General features: G+C 40.9%; 2 protein-coding genes across 2 annotated transcripts; both read right to left on the minus strand.

Moving 5' to 3' along the window:
• Positions 1 to 421: 421 nt before the first annotated feature.
• LOC129097626 (WAS/WASL-interacting protein family member 3-like) lies at positions 422 to 8,117 on the minus strand. Its single transcript, XM_054606528.1, is given in 13 exon segments — positions 422 to 493; positions 584 to 688; positions 1,540 to 1,677; positions 2,865 to 3,269; positions 3,272 to 3,388; positions 3,391 to 3,459; positions 3,462 to 3,526; positions 3,528 to 3,570; positions 3,665 to 3,820; positions 4,864 to 5,023; positions 5,948 to 6,056; positions 6,183 to 6,315; positions 8,018 to 8,117. Coding segments are annotated over 13 exon segments (1,641 nt in total). The 3' UTR covers positions 422 to 452.
• A 1,763-nt stretch (positions 8,118 to 9,880) lies between these two features.
• Positions 9,881 to 10,237, minus strand: LOC129097627 (proline-rich protein 15-like protein). The gene has a single exon (XM_054606529.1). It carries the CDS (start codon positions 10,235 to 10,237, stop codon positions 9,881 to 9,883), a length of 357 nt encoding a protein of 118 aa, XP_054462504.1.
• Between the last annotated feature and the right edge of the window lie 6,470 nt (positions 10,238 to 16,707).

Here is a 16,707-nt window from a genome sequence, read left to right on the forward strand (position 1 = left end):
CAAACTGTTAAGAGTCATGTTAAATATAACTGCTGGAAGACACTGTGTGTGTGTGAATGTAACTTATGAGTAGGGAGAGCCCTCCTCCTCACACACATTCAAAACATTCCACACTGGAAAAGGTCAGAGGTCACATAGTCAGTATAAGGCGGGACCCTGTTTGACACTCTCTCACACACACACACACACACACACACACACACACACACATACACATACACACAAGGGCCTGCATCCAAATAAGCCCATGACAGTTCTGTTATTGTCATGAGGAGGAGGAGGGTTGAGTCTAACTGCCTGATATGTGTATGTGTGTGTGTGTGTGTGTGTGTGTGTGTGTGTGTGTGTGTGTGTGTGTGTGTGTGTGTGTGTGTGTGTGTGTGTGTGTGTGTGTGTGTGTGTGTGTGTGTGTGTGTGTGAGGGGGGGATGAAGGACGGGGTGAGGCCTTGACTCATCTGAGGTGTGTCCTAATCCCAGGTGGTTTGGGGTTCACTGTAAGATAGAGGAAAGAGGGAGAAAAACTCAATAGAGGATAGAAGTCATGGGTGAAGAAGAGAAACAGTGAGCGTACTGTGGTGCTACCTCTGTTTTCTTTGCTCGGGTAGATCCGAGGAAAAGGCTTGAATTCATCGGGAGGGGGGAAGTCCTCTACGGGGTGGAACTGGAACTTGGATTCAAAATCATCTGCTAAATATACAGTAGAGATACAATCAAAGGCTGCCATTTTGTCCTCATTTAAAAAAAAAAAAAAAAGTTATATTCTTCCCTAATCTGTCTCTTAAAAAACTCATCCAAGAACAACCCTTCTCTAGTCTCATTCCCTCTACAGTACTTTGACCCTGAGAGTTACACTTTTTAATCAATGCAATCATAGTAAATTACAGTGTGCCTACGATAATCACACAAACCCCGTTACATAAAAGTAGATAAAACAAAATGATGGTATATTATAAATCATTGTGAGGCATTAAAACAACAGTGTGTAAACTTTATTTCATCCTTACAAGTAAGTTGTACTTTCTACTGCTTAGTATGTGTGAAGGTGTTCTTAACCTGTTGTTACTTTAAAAACAGAAGTCCATATGGTCGTATTGAGGGGTGTCTCTCATCATCAATAGAAGCGATTACATTATATTTACTTCTAATGATGATGTAGGAAATACAATAACCATGAACCAAAAATGAAATATAGATATCATGTTAATAATACTAATATGATAATATCATGTACATAATCATGTGCCTCTTTATTTGCATAAAATTAGAAAAAGTGCACAAGTGATTTTTGAGCATTATTATTATAATTTCAATTTCCTGTCGATATCGCAAAAATATCGCTGGTGCGAACTCAATCGTGCGGCGAAAATCTGATATTGTGATAGCCCTAATTAGAATGAATTAAATAAATAAAATGTAATAAAATTACATTATTGTACTTTTACTATTATATCAAGTCACAGTGGATAAGAAAATCCACTAAAGGGCCTCTAAAATGTCAGATAAACACTGCCAGATATATAACTGTAAGACACACTCACCCAGGCTGTGCAGGTGTCCATTCCTGAGACTTGATGGAAGCAGGGGAGGAGGTGGTGGAGGAGGAGGAATGCGGCTGGACAGCTCCGTAGAGGGGGAACGTGCAGGGGGAGCTGGAGGAGGAGCCAGCCGACCCACACCTGTTGCCATGGGTGACAACAGCAGAGCAGAGGGGTGTCAGACAACATCAATAAAATATACCACATGAAAAATACATCCAAATCCAATGTGCTCTTTTATGATAACTGAGACAGCAAGATCACATTGACACATTGTCTCTGAAAAAAAAAAAGCATTGATTTGTAAATGCTCCTAACACAACAGAAACCCTGTTGGCTTTAATAACTAGCTGCAACAGCTGCCACAGTTTACAACCTGTACTTGTTTGGAAGTTTCTTACAAGTTTCAGACACACCACTAACAGTTACTACAGATCTTTCTACTGGTATTTTTCCTCCCATAAACATGTTGTTGAATCAAATGTCATACATTGTATGAATGTTTGTGGCTTGTATAACATGAGTATAGCCACAGATTTCAAACAATATAAGATAGATGTTCTGTTACTTCAGCATTTCATATGCACATTTAATTTTGTTTAGGTCTTGCTGTTGTTGCAAACTCTCAGTATTTTAGATGAAACTTTGTTGTAATTTTCTTGAATGGAAAAGAACAGTCTACACCTCCTCTGCAAACTGGATTTCCAGGGTAAAGTCCTCTCCAGACTATTTAATATCTGACTAGTCTATAGCAGTGGTTTCCAACCAGTTTTGGCTTGTGACCCTGTAAAAGGCAATAATGTCTACATGTCAATGAGTTGATGAACAGTTCCATCAAGAGCTCTTTTTTTTTTTTCATTTCAGAAAACCGTAAAAATAAGAATTATCTAAATCTTTCCTCTTTTAATGAAAATCATCTTCCAACGCCTCAGATTTAATTTGTGGCTCCCCTATAGGATTCCCAAAACCCATTTGGAACACCTGTTTTATGCCTTCCTATTAAACCTGTAAATGAGATTGAATAAAAAATCCATTGCCTTGAAATTGTCTTTCTCTTGTACATCTAATATATTCTCTTGTGCCTATTGATTACATCAGTTTATTAGATTGGCTCCATTTTACGGTAGATTCTGATGGCTTTACATTATGTTTGAACATGAGTGAAAATCATCTCCATAACCACTGCCTTGGAAAGCACACTTCAACAAATATGCCAGCAGGGTTGTTGTTGTTTTTTGTATCTACCTTGCACCAGCTCTCCATTCACCATCAACAGAAAGATTATGGATGAGACAAAAAGACAGTTCCTCATCTTGGTTTGCTCCTACCTGCACTTCTGGGCACAGCAGGTGGACGTCGGGTCGGTGCGTTGCAGGGGTACGAGGGAGGCAGAGAGCGCATGGCTGGGGAGGGCACCGCTGGCACCTTGGGCGGGGGAGGGGGTAGGGTGGACGGGCAGCTGGGGCTAAAAGACGCTGGTAGAGGGGGAGCAGGAGGTGGGGGAGGAGGTCCCAGTGGGCTCTCCCGCTGGATGGGGAACCTGGAAGGTTCAGAGTGGACTGGGGAGGGGGGCAGAGGGTAGAAACAACCGGAGGAGCGGTCCCCTGGAACAGCAGAGTGGAGCTGGAAAGGTGGAGGAGGCAGGGGAGGAGGCGTGGAGGGCTGGGAGACGATGGTGTGGTAGGAGTGCTGGATGGGCAGCCAGGTGGGCTTGGTGACTTGGGATGGGGGGGAGGAGGAGGGCAGGAGGGGAGAGGCGGAGGCCGGTTGGGCGGCCGGTCCTGGAAGGCTTGTGGTGGGGGAGGCGGGGGAGGAGCAGAGGGAGGGGCTGGTGGTGGAGGCGGCGGGGGGAGGAAGTGGGGAAAGAAGGTGGGCGCTTGCTGCCGTGAGAGGGGGAGGGAGGTGCGGAGGACGAGGGGGCGGCGGACGGTGGACGGAGCCTCGGAGCTCCGCCGTCCTGTGAGGCTCGGAGACGTCTGCTGGCGTGGGGGTTCCACAGGGGCTTCACGGAGGCCGAGGAGCTCGAACGAGACACTTTGACAAGCAAACACAAAAAAAAGTCATTTGAATTATATGATATTTTATAATAATATTTAGATTTAGTCAGAGTTAGACATTTTGCACCCACCAGTGGTCTTTCCTGCTACTTCTCTTATAGGCCTGAGGGTGGGGAACCCTCCAGCAAACAGCCCACCCAAAGGGGGTCCCATGGGTGCCATCCCTCCTGATGAGCCCTGAGAAGCAGCAACACTGCTGGATACATCTCCAGTGCTAGCCTTGGGCTCTGGGGACACAAGTATACATATATTACAAATGATTAATGACATCCCTGTCTTTTTGGTATTTTTTAATCATTATATGTCAATATAACATAAAGTTTTTTGTGCTCAGCAGGTTTTATAGTATTGACAATTTTGTTTTTAATTCTGAAACGACAACATAGAGACGCAATAGTTCAGGCTGGAATATGATTAATTTTGCACCACCCAAATCAATTGATCTCCCCGAGGGTGACCTACACACCACGCTACATGTAACTGACAATGTACTGTTAGCTACTACGCAAATTCAAATGAACAAATTGTTAAAATATTATATGATACACTGACAATCCATATTTCCACGATCAAGCATCTTCATCATACACATAGAGATTATTGAGTTGACTATTTGTTTTATTTCCAAGAGAAGTTGTGTGGCTTTCTGGTTGGGCAGGTAAACTTATGCAACAGAGCTACTTACCAGAATGGCAAACAAAGTATAAAGTAAATGTTTCTAGCTGAATTACTCAGTTTAAATGTTACATTTAATGGCCTTTAAATCAAAAAGTTTCAGAAAAGTTGTCTTGCAAACAGACGAAACATGCACACAGACTTGAAAATACCGAAGGCAACATAAACATCACATACATAAACATTTTTTATAAACCTTGTAGTATAGTGTGGATACAATGCATGTGTTGCCTTTTGTGTTTGCCACTGTATATACATTGTAGTAGTTTCCTATTCCGCTTGAGTCTTTATCTGATGTAGAACATTCCTTCCTGAAGAGTCCACTTGGTGTGTTTCTATTCTTAAATATAGGTCAAAGAGAAACAACATACGTCCAATGAACTATACATTAAATAAAACCTGCACCACTCCTGTTTGTTCACGCTCTCTATTTTACCCTTTCACACAAACATACACCATTAAATCACCTTCCTCTGAGCTCAGATATGAGAGTTACTAGAAGTCGGTGACACCAGATGCATGTGAGTATTGTTCAGTGTTTTAACTGAGAGCATCTGTGTGTGTGTTTGTAGCATGGTATGGATGTTGCTCTTACTATCGACAGCGGGGGCACTGCGGTCGTTGACCTGGGTGACTTTCTTGAGCCTGGCTCCTTTCTGGATGTCGGCCAACAGGGCATTCCTTCCTCCTCCTCCTCCTCCTCCTCCTCCTCCTCCACCTCCACCAGACTGGACCCTAAGAGGCTCTAACGGACACTGTCACACAGAGACAATTTTTTTAAATTTATTTAACAGTGACAAATGTTTTGCCCAATATGTGTTCTGTCTTACAGTAAGGGTCCACTACAGGATACTAATTGTAGCACAGACTATTTTGATAATCGATTAATAATTTATGGCACTTATAAAGAAAACAAACATCTGTAGGCTCCATGTGATGCTTTTTTTTTCTCACATGATTGTAAATTGAAAACCTTTGGGTTTTGTACAGTTGATCAGACAAAGCAAGATATTTGAAGACGTCACTTTGGACAATTTTTTTTCATTTATTTTCCATTATTTTCTTATTTGTTTGCTAATTTCTGACAAATTAATATAAATATTAACATTGAATCCCCAAAAAATCATCACAGAAGCTGCAAACAACAATAATAAATACTAACACCTACTAAGTGAATTTTCAAGAATTTAAAGTTTATTTGATGTGATCTTTTAGCATAAGATGTGAGAACAACTGTATGGTGTTAACACTATCTTCTTAACTTCACCTCAGCTCCTCTGATAAAAAAAGATACAAACAAAAAAAAAAGAAAGATGCATTGAAAGCATCCAGTTTATTGATGTGTCCTATAGGGTGGCCTTGTTTTCTGGCAGTGGCGACTCATTTAACATGAGGACACTGAGCGCCTGCTGTGGAAACATAACACTCTGCTGCTACTGAGAGTCTGCTGTCTGCCCTACTGCATGTGTGTGTGTGTGTGTGTGTGTGTGTGTGTGTGTGTGTGTGTGTGTGTGTGTGTGTGTGTGTGTGTGTGTGTGTGTGTGCGTGTGTGTGTGTGTGTGTGTATTACCTCAATCAATAATGCAAACAACCTACAGGTGATGGTTGATGGTCAGTGAGAAGGACACGAGTGAGTGTTTGCAGTTGCCTGAGAGACAGTTAGAGAGAGACCCTCTTACCGGTGGCAGGGCAGCGCTGGGCGGCGGAGGAGGAGGTGGAGCCAGGGGAGGAGGAGGAGGAGGAGGAGGAGGAGGAGGAGGGGGACTGGCATGCTGAGGCCTCAGATACCTGCAGAAGACAATGCACACCCTATGACTGCCATCCTATTCCTGCACCACGACCACTGACCACCTTCTAGGACGTTTACTCCAGAAGCTGCTACTGTGTAAAGGGGCACAATCGATGACCTCCTACCCTCTTCCCTGAACAGGAAGAGCTTTAGCCAGCGTAGAGGGCAAAACAGGAAGCAGCGAGCGCTCCATCCTCTCTAGAGAAATCTGACACATCCCCCCTCCCCTCTGTCTTCCCACAATGCTCTGTGGCAGGACTTGGGAGAGGAACAATGGAGAGTGTTGTTGGAAAAGTAATGGACCCCTACCCTTCAGTCGCTCTGTGACCAGAGGGACTTCAGTGAAGTAAGTGAATGGAAAACACATTGAGGAAACTCCACAGGAAAAAGGCAAGCACACACATTGTTCTTTTTTTCCCTCCCCCAGTGTTTTACTGTTGTTACAAGGTGTCTCATGATTCATCAAGAGCAACTGGTTCAGTTATCAAAGTGATAAGCACCGTCGGCCAAACAGCAGCTTTCCAGGAACAGTTCATGTCCCAGATTATGTCACCATCTTTTAATCTCCACATATTGTTGGCCACTCAGCGAGTCCCTGAGATCTCCACACTTTCCTGACATCATAAATTCTTGACGAGCTGTCTTGCATGGCTGTGAGAGACTGAAAACACAGCGAGGTTTGTGCACATTGGGTTTTCTGTGGAATTTGCACATGCTCCTCCTGAGCAATTTAATAAAACACAGAACAGAACCTTTTTCTGTTGAGCCTCTACGTATCTGTCCCTCTTGTTTTTGTCCATGTGTGTGCGTGTACAAGTCTGCCCTCCCGTCTATGTAACTGGCAGACTGTCCTCCGTTGCTATTTCTATCTTCATATCTGTGTCAAGCAGCCTCTGTGACACTGTGTGGCAAAGCTGGACACAGGTCAGCTGAGCTCTAAAGGAACAGGTGGGACACTGAGTGGAAATGATCCTCTAACACCAGCTGTTTTTCATTGACCTGTAGAAAGGCTTGTTCTTCCTGCTGTCTTCCTGAAGCAAAGAAGATCTGATGACACACACAAAATCAGCTGGAAGTGGGAGCTGCTGCAGCCTTTACATTCAGTTATTTCTACACATTTTTAATGTGAAAGACATGAATAAAGATTGAGAACATGGAGCCCCAGCTGAGGCTGTCCTAACTGACTTGGGGAAAAAGGTACTGAATATTTATTGTATTAATGAATGGAGATGGTGTAGCTATAATGTGCTGTTTGGGGAGTCAGAGGCCAAGGCCGCAAATTAATGTATTTTCATGTGGTCTGTGTCTGTGATAGGTATGTTGAAAGTAGCCTACTTTCTATCGTGCACTTCCCAAATTCTAAAAAAAAATACATTTGAGTTATATTGTAGTTCAATAACAACATCTTGTAGGATAACATTTTTTAAACCTGAAATGTTCCTCATCTATTGTTATATCATTACTTAATGCTGATCTGTGTATTTTGTCAACTCCATCAAATGTGCAAAGAGAAGACAAAAAATCTCAAATACATATCCACTAAAACCTTGGTGCACATTTGAGTAGATAAGACAAGGTGCTTGAATACACAGTTCCTGTTGAAACCCTTGTCCCTCCTTAATATTTCCACATTTAATTTAGCAGAAATAAGAATTACGCATACAAGTGTACATAAACAATTAGTAAGCAGCGTTGTCTTACCTTAACGAAAATATCCACCTGTTAGCAGAGAGAGAGAGAGAGAGAGAGAGAGCTTCAGTGGGACAGACCGCAGCGCACTGACCTCACAGCCTCTCCACAGCCTTATTTATAGTCCAATGAGGACAACACGGTATCCGGAGTTTTGGGCTGACAATAACTAAAAGTTCCACAAACTTCTCATTTTTACTTCACGTTGGTGTCCACACAGCAGATGCTGGGAAAAAAATAAAAAATAAAACATGGAATATCGGTCGTGTACAGCGGTCTCTATCTGGCTCTGGCTGCTTATCCCCTCCCTGCAGGAGGCCACACCTCACCGCACCCACCACGGGACCAGTGAGAGGGAGGTGGGGGACCATCATCTGAGTCGTTGCCTCACTTCATCCTGGAGTTGCCAAGAAACTTCCCCTCACCTTGAATCACACCAGCGTGGAACAGAACAACCTGTACGCAGGTTCGAGACCTGGTGCGGAGGAGAAGTGACTTCTCTGTCCTCCATGGACTCTCTTACACTCACAGTATTTTAGTTCTACTCAACTCTATTTTTTCGACTAGTATTGCACATCTTCGCCCCCTTGTGTTGAAAAATATCCTTATTTCAAAGGCGTTCCTTCAATATCAAATAACCTGTTTCCCTTTACGAGCTGATACTTAGATATCAATGCATAACATCTGAGAATCAAAAAGTGATTTTAAATGACGCATCAGTCAAAACTCTTCGACACAAACACACCTTAAACCTCAAGAGGGACAAAGGAATGCAGTGATACAGGCATGCTCCTCCCTTTTAAGTGGCCAAACAGTGTAACTTAAGCCTGAGTTTGACACTGAAGATGCTATATATACACATGGCACAAATTCCTTGTAATTACCTTTTTCAGACAACACGATAATCACACGTTGGCCCTGCTCATTGTATCTTCCAGGAAAGCGATGACGGGGCCACAACACGGATGCCAAGAGGTTTGAAAGGCACTTTTTCTTCTGTGTTCAGGAGACTTTCTTGTAATGTAACTGCAAAAAGGTCTGGTTTTTGGTCAAAGTCAGCCTTGCGCTGTCAAAGTTGAGCCATTGGATTGTGATTGAACATTATAATAAAGCACATGCACATACACACACTGATGCAGTTATCAGATTTATTTCTCATATGTTGCCTTCATTTAAGTATTCACAGCTGGTCCAAAACACAGTAGTCCTGCAAAGCAAACTACATCTGGGTCTTACTTCTTTAGCTACATGGCTCATTCAGCTGGATATCACAACATTATAGTTTCTTACTTCAGCTGGACCCATAATGTCATAAAAACAATTTCATCCTTCATTTAAAGTTTTTTTTATGCATTTCGCTGGCAAGTGTCGTGCATCTGACTAAAAGCTGCTCACAAGCATCATTTAATTTCTTCCGCTAACCGATTTCTTTTCACACATAATTATGAAATCATTTTACACATTTATAAACATCCTTCTAACCCTTTAGAATCAACTTTTTTTTTTTGTAAAAGGAGCATATATTTATCCTTCATTATCAAACATATAATATTATTATTATAGAAATAATGTAAACATCTTATTGACAATATTTTTCAGGAGCATATCACACAGAAAATTGCATTCGAGGATTGTGTTTTGTTAAAAGGTTGTGGGCAATTTCAGGAGTTGTCCAATGATGACACAGTCCGTGACTGAAACAAGGACACTGTAAGACATTAACTCAAATATTGGGCTCTTAAGTGCTTACAACAAAAGGTACTGTATCTCTTCTTTTGAGCTTTGATTATGGGATATTGTTGGCGAAATGGTTTCGGTAACCATCCTGAAGAACAAATAAAATCCATTTCAGGTCATTTATCTTTGTGTCTGTTGCCTTCTGGCAAAAGCCCATCAACAAAAATGTCCAAATTTCCAATATTTCATGTACCACATAACCTCATTTCTGCAGTGTGCAGTGAAAAAGTTGAATGCTCCTTGTCATCTTCATCATCACCATCTTAACCAACATACAGCAGACATCTTGGTATGCCTCAAGAGAATTAAGCATCTTCATGTACTACAAAATTCCTCTCCTTTTCTTCAAGCATCTTCGGAGACAAAGCAGTCTTTGATCATCTACTCCTCCTCACCGTCACCGCATGTCCTCCCTGCCCGATGCCCCATTCTCTGTCTCTTTGTCCTGCAAAGGAAGGCTCGAGCGCACTCTCCGCTTCTCCTTGAATCGACCTGAGCGGGACACCTTCATGTTCCTGCGACACGTCTGCTCGTTGAAGACGGACTCCAGGCGGGAGTCGTCGTAGGTGTCGTCGCTGAGGATGCTGGAGGTCTTGTTGGACTCTTGTTGAGACGAGGGCTGGTCGCCGCCGGTCTTGGAGGTCGCCGGGTCTTTTTGCTTATCAGCATGTGCAAAGGGGTCAAAGTCCACATTGGAGCCTCCGCTCTTCTTTTTTGGCAGGAAAGCCTTCCACCACGGGACCCTGTCTGTCATCTTTGACTGGAGGGAGGGCACTGTATGAGGAAACACATACCATCAGTAACTCAGCTGAGATCTTCTCCTCTGCATCAGCAATATTTCAAGTCATGTTATTTACTGGCTCTCTCTAATTTCTAGTAAAACATAAATGTATCCCTTTATTCTTTCTTGTCTTTGATTACATAAAGAACTGCACTGACACATTGTTGTCCTAACACTCATCATGCTCCACATCTTCATCCTCACCCTCATCATCATCACAAATCCTAATAACATGATTTGCCCTCTCTAAATGTGAATGCAATTTAATTTCTCATCTCTAGGAGCGATTTTTCCACTGTTTATAAAAAAAAAAAAAAAAAAAAACTTCTCAGCAGCCAATCCTCAGAATAACCTGTAGCAACCTTCTCTGTAAAACTGGTTTAATGAGTCCTGAGAACAGAGGAGCAAACCCAAGCCGTGATTCACAGGTGAACAATGCACCAAAACAAGCTCTCGTCAGCCTTACCTGAGACACTGTAGTGTAGTTTACTGCGTGGACACTCAGAACCCCACTCAAAGTGTAAATGTCACGCTTTTGATTGATCCCAGATGTAAATCCACAGAACAGATCAGCGTCTTCTTCTCCTTCAGTGGTGGAGCACTAGTTTGACAGCAGTCCTTCAGGAGACCGTAGCAGCAGTATCCATATCACGCACAGGTGTCGTGCCTCTTTGCATCTCACCTCCAGTGTCTTTAACTTCTCTCCGGGTGCTCTGGTGGAATACCTCTGCTCTTCCTATGCAGTTCTTAAGGACACATTACTAAAAATGTTTTGACAATTTTATAAGGAGCGGCTTTCCTCCACTGAACCAGCAGGTTTCCGCCTCCGAAACTCTCCTCGCAGCACCTGTGCTCACCTTTGATTGGATGAACACTCAGGGTCTGTCACCTGAGCCCTCGTCCAGGTGAATGCACTCTGATGGTGGGCGGGGCTTGTGGTTGCGTGGCAACATACCCCATGGGAGCTTGCGCCTCTTCAGTGACAGCTAAAAAACAAAACCAAAAAAAATGTGTCTTTGTATCACCTGAACCCAACCCAAGCCACAGAGCCAAATTATGTCCACATTTTGGACGCCCAGTTATTTAGGCCAGAATGACTTGTACGTTGGCATGCAAAGGAACACAATGGAATAGTTTATTCAGTTACTTGGTATTAATAGCCACAGACCAAAACAATGCAGGTTACCTATAGTCACCTGGCTGCAAGGTTTAATTGAGACTTTACTGCACTAGAGGTGCAACTGTTGTATGTTCACATTAACTGAGGGGAAGCAGTTTGGCCTGCTGCTGGTTTCACCTGCCGGGCTGCTTGTCATGCGTGACTCTGCAGGATCTGTTCTCTCAAGTCCAACTCTGCATGGGGAGAGTCAGTTTTCATGTAGTTTATAGCCCCTCTGTCTGTCTGTCTGTCTGTCTGTCTGTCTGTCTGTCTGTCTGAAATTCACATAAGCAGGACATTTTCAGTTCTCATGGCTTCAACCCATGCTGCATCCTTTACAGCCCATATTTTATAGAGTAACATATATCCAGACATACAGATCTCATGCTAAAAGAAGACACTACTCAGTTGTGAGTATGTTTTCTTGATAACTAAGAAACAATTAGAAAATGTTAAACAGGTATATAATACGCGTATGGGGTATCATTGTCTAATGAATAATTGTATTCACGTCCAATAGAACTTTTCGGTTGCCAGGTTGAGAAAAAATGTAATTACTCACCTTTTTATTAATTGGTGGATGTTATACAAACTTGAAGGTGATTCATCCATACAAGGGACTTGAGTCATTGACTCTCTGACTCTCTAATAAGCTGTTATATCTACAGTAATTTGATAATAAATTAATAAATGGTCATTTTAAAAAAGGAAGTGGTGCAAAGTGATATTAAGCTCCACTTGGACCAGCTACAAGAGTAAAGAGCCCCTTTCAAATGAATACATCAATATCAATAATGCAATAATACATATGGGCCATTTTCTCTGATAAGTAAGGACATTTGGCTGATAATGATGTACTTTAACTTAAGTTACATTTGCAATACATGACTTTTAGTTGTAATAGAGTACATGTGCATTTTGTATTTCTACTTTTACTTAAGTAAAGGATCTGATTACTTCCTACACCACAAGTTATATGTAAATGACTATTGGTCCACATGCGCTGCAGCTCTTGTTGATGGACTAAAGCTATAAAGACAAAGCATGTGTCATGAGAAGCCAAAAGATATTTTTTTTCTCAAGTTATAAATTTGTCAACAGCTTCATTATGAAATCATGCAAAATCTCAGTAAAACAAAACCTCCTTGAAACAAGAACATTCTCATGGTGCACATCCTTAAAACAATCACTTGTTTACAATATACAGCACATATGTACCCAATGTTTAAGCAGTCACCACTTATAAATCTGATTTATTTTAATTTATAAGTTTTGTATATGATTGGGACATATTGCGCATTATTCAAATTAGGGTTAAAGTACATCACAAATGGGACAATCTTAATCTCAACTATCTACTGTGTAGAAGCCAAGTTTCATGGTGTCAGCTGAGGACACGACATCTCCTAGATGTGACGTTAAGTGATTTAATCCTGGTGTACCTTTGAATTATCAAATGTTTTGTGTGTCGGTCTCTGCCAAGAGGGAAGACACGGCCCGAGTCCGAGAGCAAAATGGTCAAAAGACAGAGGAGAGGGGGGAGGAATCAGGTAATGCCTTTTTGTTTTCCTCCTCCAAAGTTTAGAGTGAAAGTTGTTGTGGCAACAGGAATGTGAGCCTTCTCTCTCTCCCTCTACTTCAGCAGCCGGTGGCCTGCATACCTTGGGGACTCCCTCTCCTCACGTCTCCCATCTCAGTCGAAACTCTGCGGAGTCATTTCCTCTCTCCATCATACACAGAATGCTGTCCTTCATTGTCCTTTATCCTGCACACACAGGTAAGCATGAATGCAATGTATATATAAACACATGAATAGACAATGTAGATCAAGATTACCCTTAACGCTCTAGTGCTGCAACTGATGGTTATTTTCATTGTGAATTAATCGGTTGTATCTTTTATGATAACTTTATTAATTAGTCAGTAAGTGAAATATCTGAAAATTGCCCATCATCATTTTTCCGAGCCCAAGATGATGACATGTATTATCTTGCCAAGACTATAAAACCAAAAGATATTCCATTGAATTAGAAAAAAGGAAAAGCATCTTTACATTAAGAAGTTGAAATCGGTTAATCTTTGCCGTATTTTACCTGATGAATATACTTAAAATTATAGATTCATAATTTCAACACATCCTGCTGTCCTCCTCACCCACAGCCTGCATGGTGATAACCTCTTTAAGTCAAAGCAGCATCATAATCACAGGATGTTATCTTTTCTTATCAACTCTCAGTTTTGCTCTTCCTCTGTCCCCAATCTGCCAATCTCGTTTCCACAGTTAGTTTCTCTGAAAGTTGATCATTAACTTCAACCACGCCAGTTAGATAAAAACACTCGTGCAGAGACAAATGTCTTATTGAACATGTTCCAGTTTTGACTGAAGGATTTCCTCAGGGTGAAATTTGAGCATTTTCCCATTGAGACTGAGAGGCATGTGTAGAATGTGTGTAGAAAGTAGAGTTATGTTGTAGAGAGATATTGAAACTGTGATTGCATAAGGGGATACTCTCCAGCTGTATCACAGCGATGGTTGACTTTATTCCATTGCAAACTTCAAAATACAACTGACCGGCTCAATAACCAACATGTTTGGACTGTCAAGTGTAAAAAACATATATTATGTTCCTATTTATCGCAGATACATTCATTAAAATTGTCATTTTTATGTATTGTTTGTTGCTGGAATCAAATTTTTATCAGTATGCAATAATTATGTGTAAATCTCAAAAGGCCTGATCATGATACATATAAATAGCTGTTATTTGCAAGTTCATAGGCTGAGACAAATTTAGAAACTTACTAAACACAAAGTGACTCACTCAACCGTGTATTAATATTTACGTTTGACTCAGACTAAAACAGATCAAACTACGTGGGCCCGTCTACGCGTGTGTTTTGTGTGTGTGTGTGTGATGACAGCAGTCTGCTTGCATCACACGTGTGCCATGTGCGTAAGCCATTGGGACGTGATGAACCTGAAAATATCCGTCACTATGCAGCGTTGAACAACAGGTTGAGCCGTGGTGTGTTAGCCATGGGAGAAAAGAGAGCAGGAAGGCAGCCAGTTGGACTGGTAGCGTCAGCTCACAAAAACCTCCCAGAGGAAGTGAGCAGCTACTGTATCAAAGGACAGTAACAAGCACTGAACTGGTTTACTGGCCTTCTCTGATAGCACAAACACTTGAGGGCTATTTAAACACCGGCCACCCTTACAGGTACACAAATGTGTACATTGCAGCTCACAGCTGATGGTAATATGGGTCAAATAGAAGAGGGAGTTGTACTAACTAAACACAAACAGATGGGTGGAGCAGGCTCAAGTTCTGTTCTTGTGATTATAATGAGTTTCGATGTAATGCATTGTGTGCTTGATTTGAGGATTGCATTGTTTGGCCGGTTTTCCACTGTGCCTTTTGGAGTTATTAACCATTTGAAACTCACCTGAGCTTCACCGCAGGCACTGAAGATGAAACTGTCAGGAATGCAGAAAGGAATCTCACTGTAACTGGACATTTTCTTTGTGTTTTTTGTTTGTCTCTCTTGAGTACTATTCTCATAACAAAAAGCAAACACAGTAATTATCATGCAGCTATGCACACACACATATTTGGTTGACTAGAATTTCCTCATTGAACTCACTGATTACAAAACCCTTGACCTTAAACCATACTGTTACATGATTAATGTTCAAACAGCCTTCACATTGGAGTCTTGTCATTTTCTATTTCTAGTGCTAACATTTCCATGTAACTGCAGAAATAAAGACACATAACCACAAAGACCTGCAACAAGTACTCAGGTCTGAACATTTTGTGGACTACTGAAAACCCAAATTTTACCAACAATCACATTAAATAGTTTTAAAGTTAGATACAATATTTTCCCAATAGGGCCTATATAGCGTCAGAACTTATCATGTTCCGATACATAATTAAAACTATGAAATGTAATTCTAAGCTACAGAAAGTGAGTTTTGAAAAACAACATTATTCCAGCACAAAGACGCCACATGATGTTAAACCATAATACTTAAACTGACAAGCCACCATGTGTAACTGTGACTGCAGGTTGTATGTGCCTTGCATTAGACTGTTAAGCAGCCATTTACTCGCTTGTGATCAAAGAGTTACAGACTCGCAGCAAGATCAAAGTTTGACAGATGCTCAACAACAATCAAAAAAGTGTGTCATTGTAGCAGTGAAAACGTCAGCTAAAATAGAGAAACAGGGCTTTATTAGAAGAGCCCGAAACGAGATCTGATATCTGCCCTTTTGAAAATCTGACTGAAGCAGCATCCTGAGAAAAGTTTGTCAAGCTGCTTCTCACAAAACAGCACACTCTCTGTTATTTGACCACCAGATGGAGCCAAATAAGATTACTGATCATCTGTTTTTTATACTTCAGGTTATAATTGAGTGTCATCATAAGATTGGTGATAATCAGTAAATTATGTACCTGTGCTGCCAGTCGCACAGACTTACCAGAACCACTTCTTCTTTTATATATATATATATATTATTATATATATATATATATATATATATATATATATATATATATATATATATATATGTGTGTGTGTACATTTTAATATACATTTTAGTTTACCTAGACAAAATGCTGGCAGACACATTTTATTTCAAGATGAAGTAAAATATAGTATTTTTGTGATTAAAGATAAAATAGAGATTATCGCATAGAAAATCTCATTTTATTTTGGTATAATGGTTGTAACAACTTCGATGAGAGCATTGAGAGTGAACCAAACAGTCAAGTTGTGGGCTGTAAAATCTAAATATTACATTACATTACATTACAGTCATTTAGCAGACGCTTTTATCCAAAGCGACTTACAGGAAGTAAGTAAATAATGAGCTGAGGGCAATTACTGCAGACATCCATTGTTTGATTCATTACTAATATGAAAAATATTGATCAGAACAACTTTAAATGTATATCATAAAAATATATAATTGTAAATCTTGTTAATAATTATGAATCCGGACCTCCTATTATGGCACCTTTTTTAGTTACCTATCAAACCAAAGAGTGCAGGAGTTGTTGTGCCTACCACATAAAGCAAATGTAAACATTCCTACAATAATGTCAATGCAAATAAGATAAGATAAGATAAGATAAGATAAGATAAGATAAGATAATCCTTTATTAGTCCTGCAGCGGGGAAATTTGCAGGCTTACAGCAGCGTAGAGTAAAGTGCACACAAGAGACATAGTAGAAGAAGACAAATAAAAAAAAAAATGAAAAAAAAAAAACAAGTAT

This window comes from Anoplopoma fimbria, chromosome 10 (genome assembly GCF_027596085.1).
Source record: "Anoplopoma fimbria isolate UVic2021 breed Golden Eagle Sablefish chromosome 10, Afim_UVic_2022, whole genome shotgun sequence".
Taxonomy (NCBI): Eukaryota; Metazoa; Chordata; class Actinopteri; order Perciformes; family Anoplopomatidae; genus Anoplopoma; species Anoplopoma fimbria.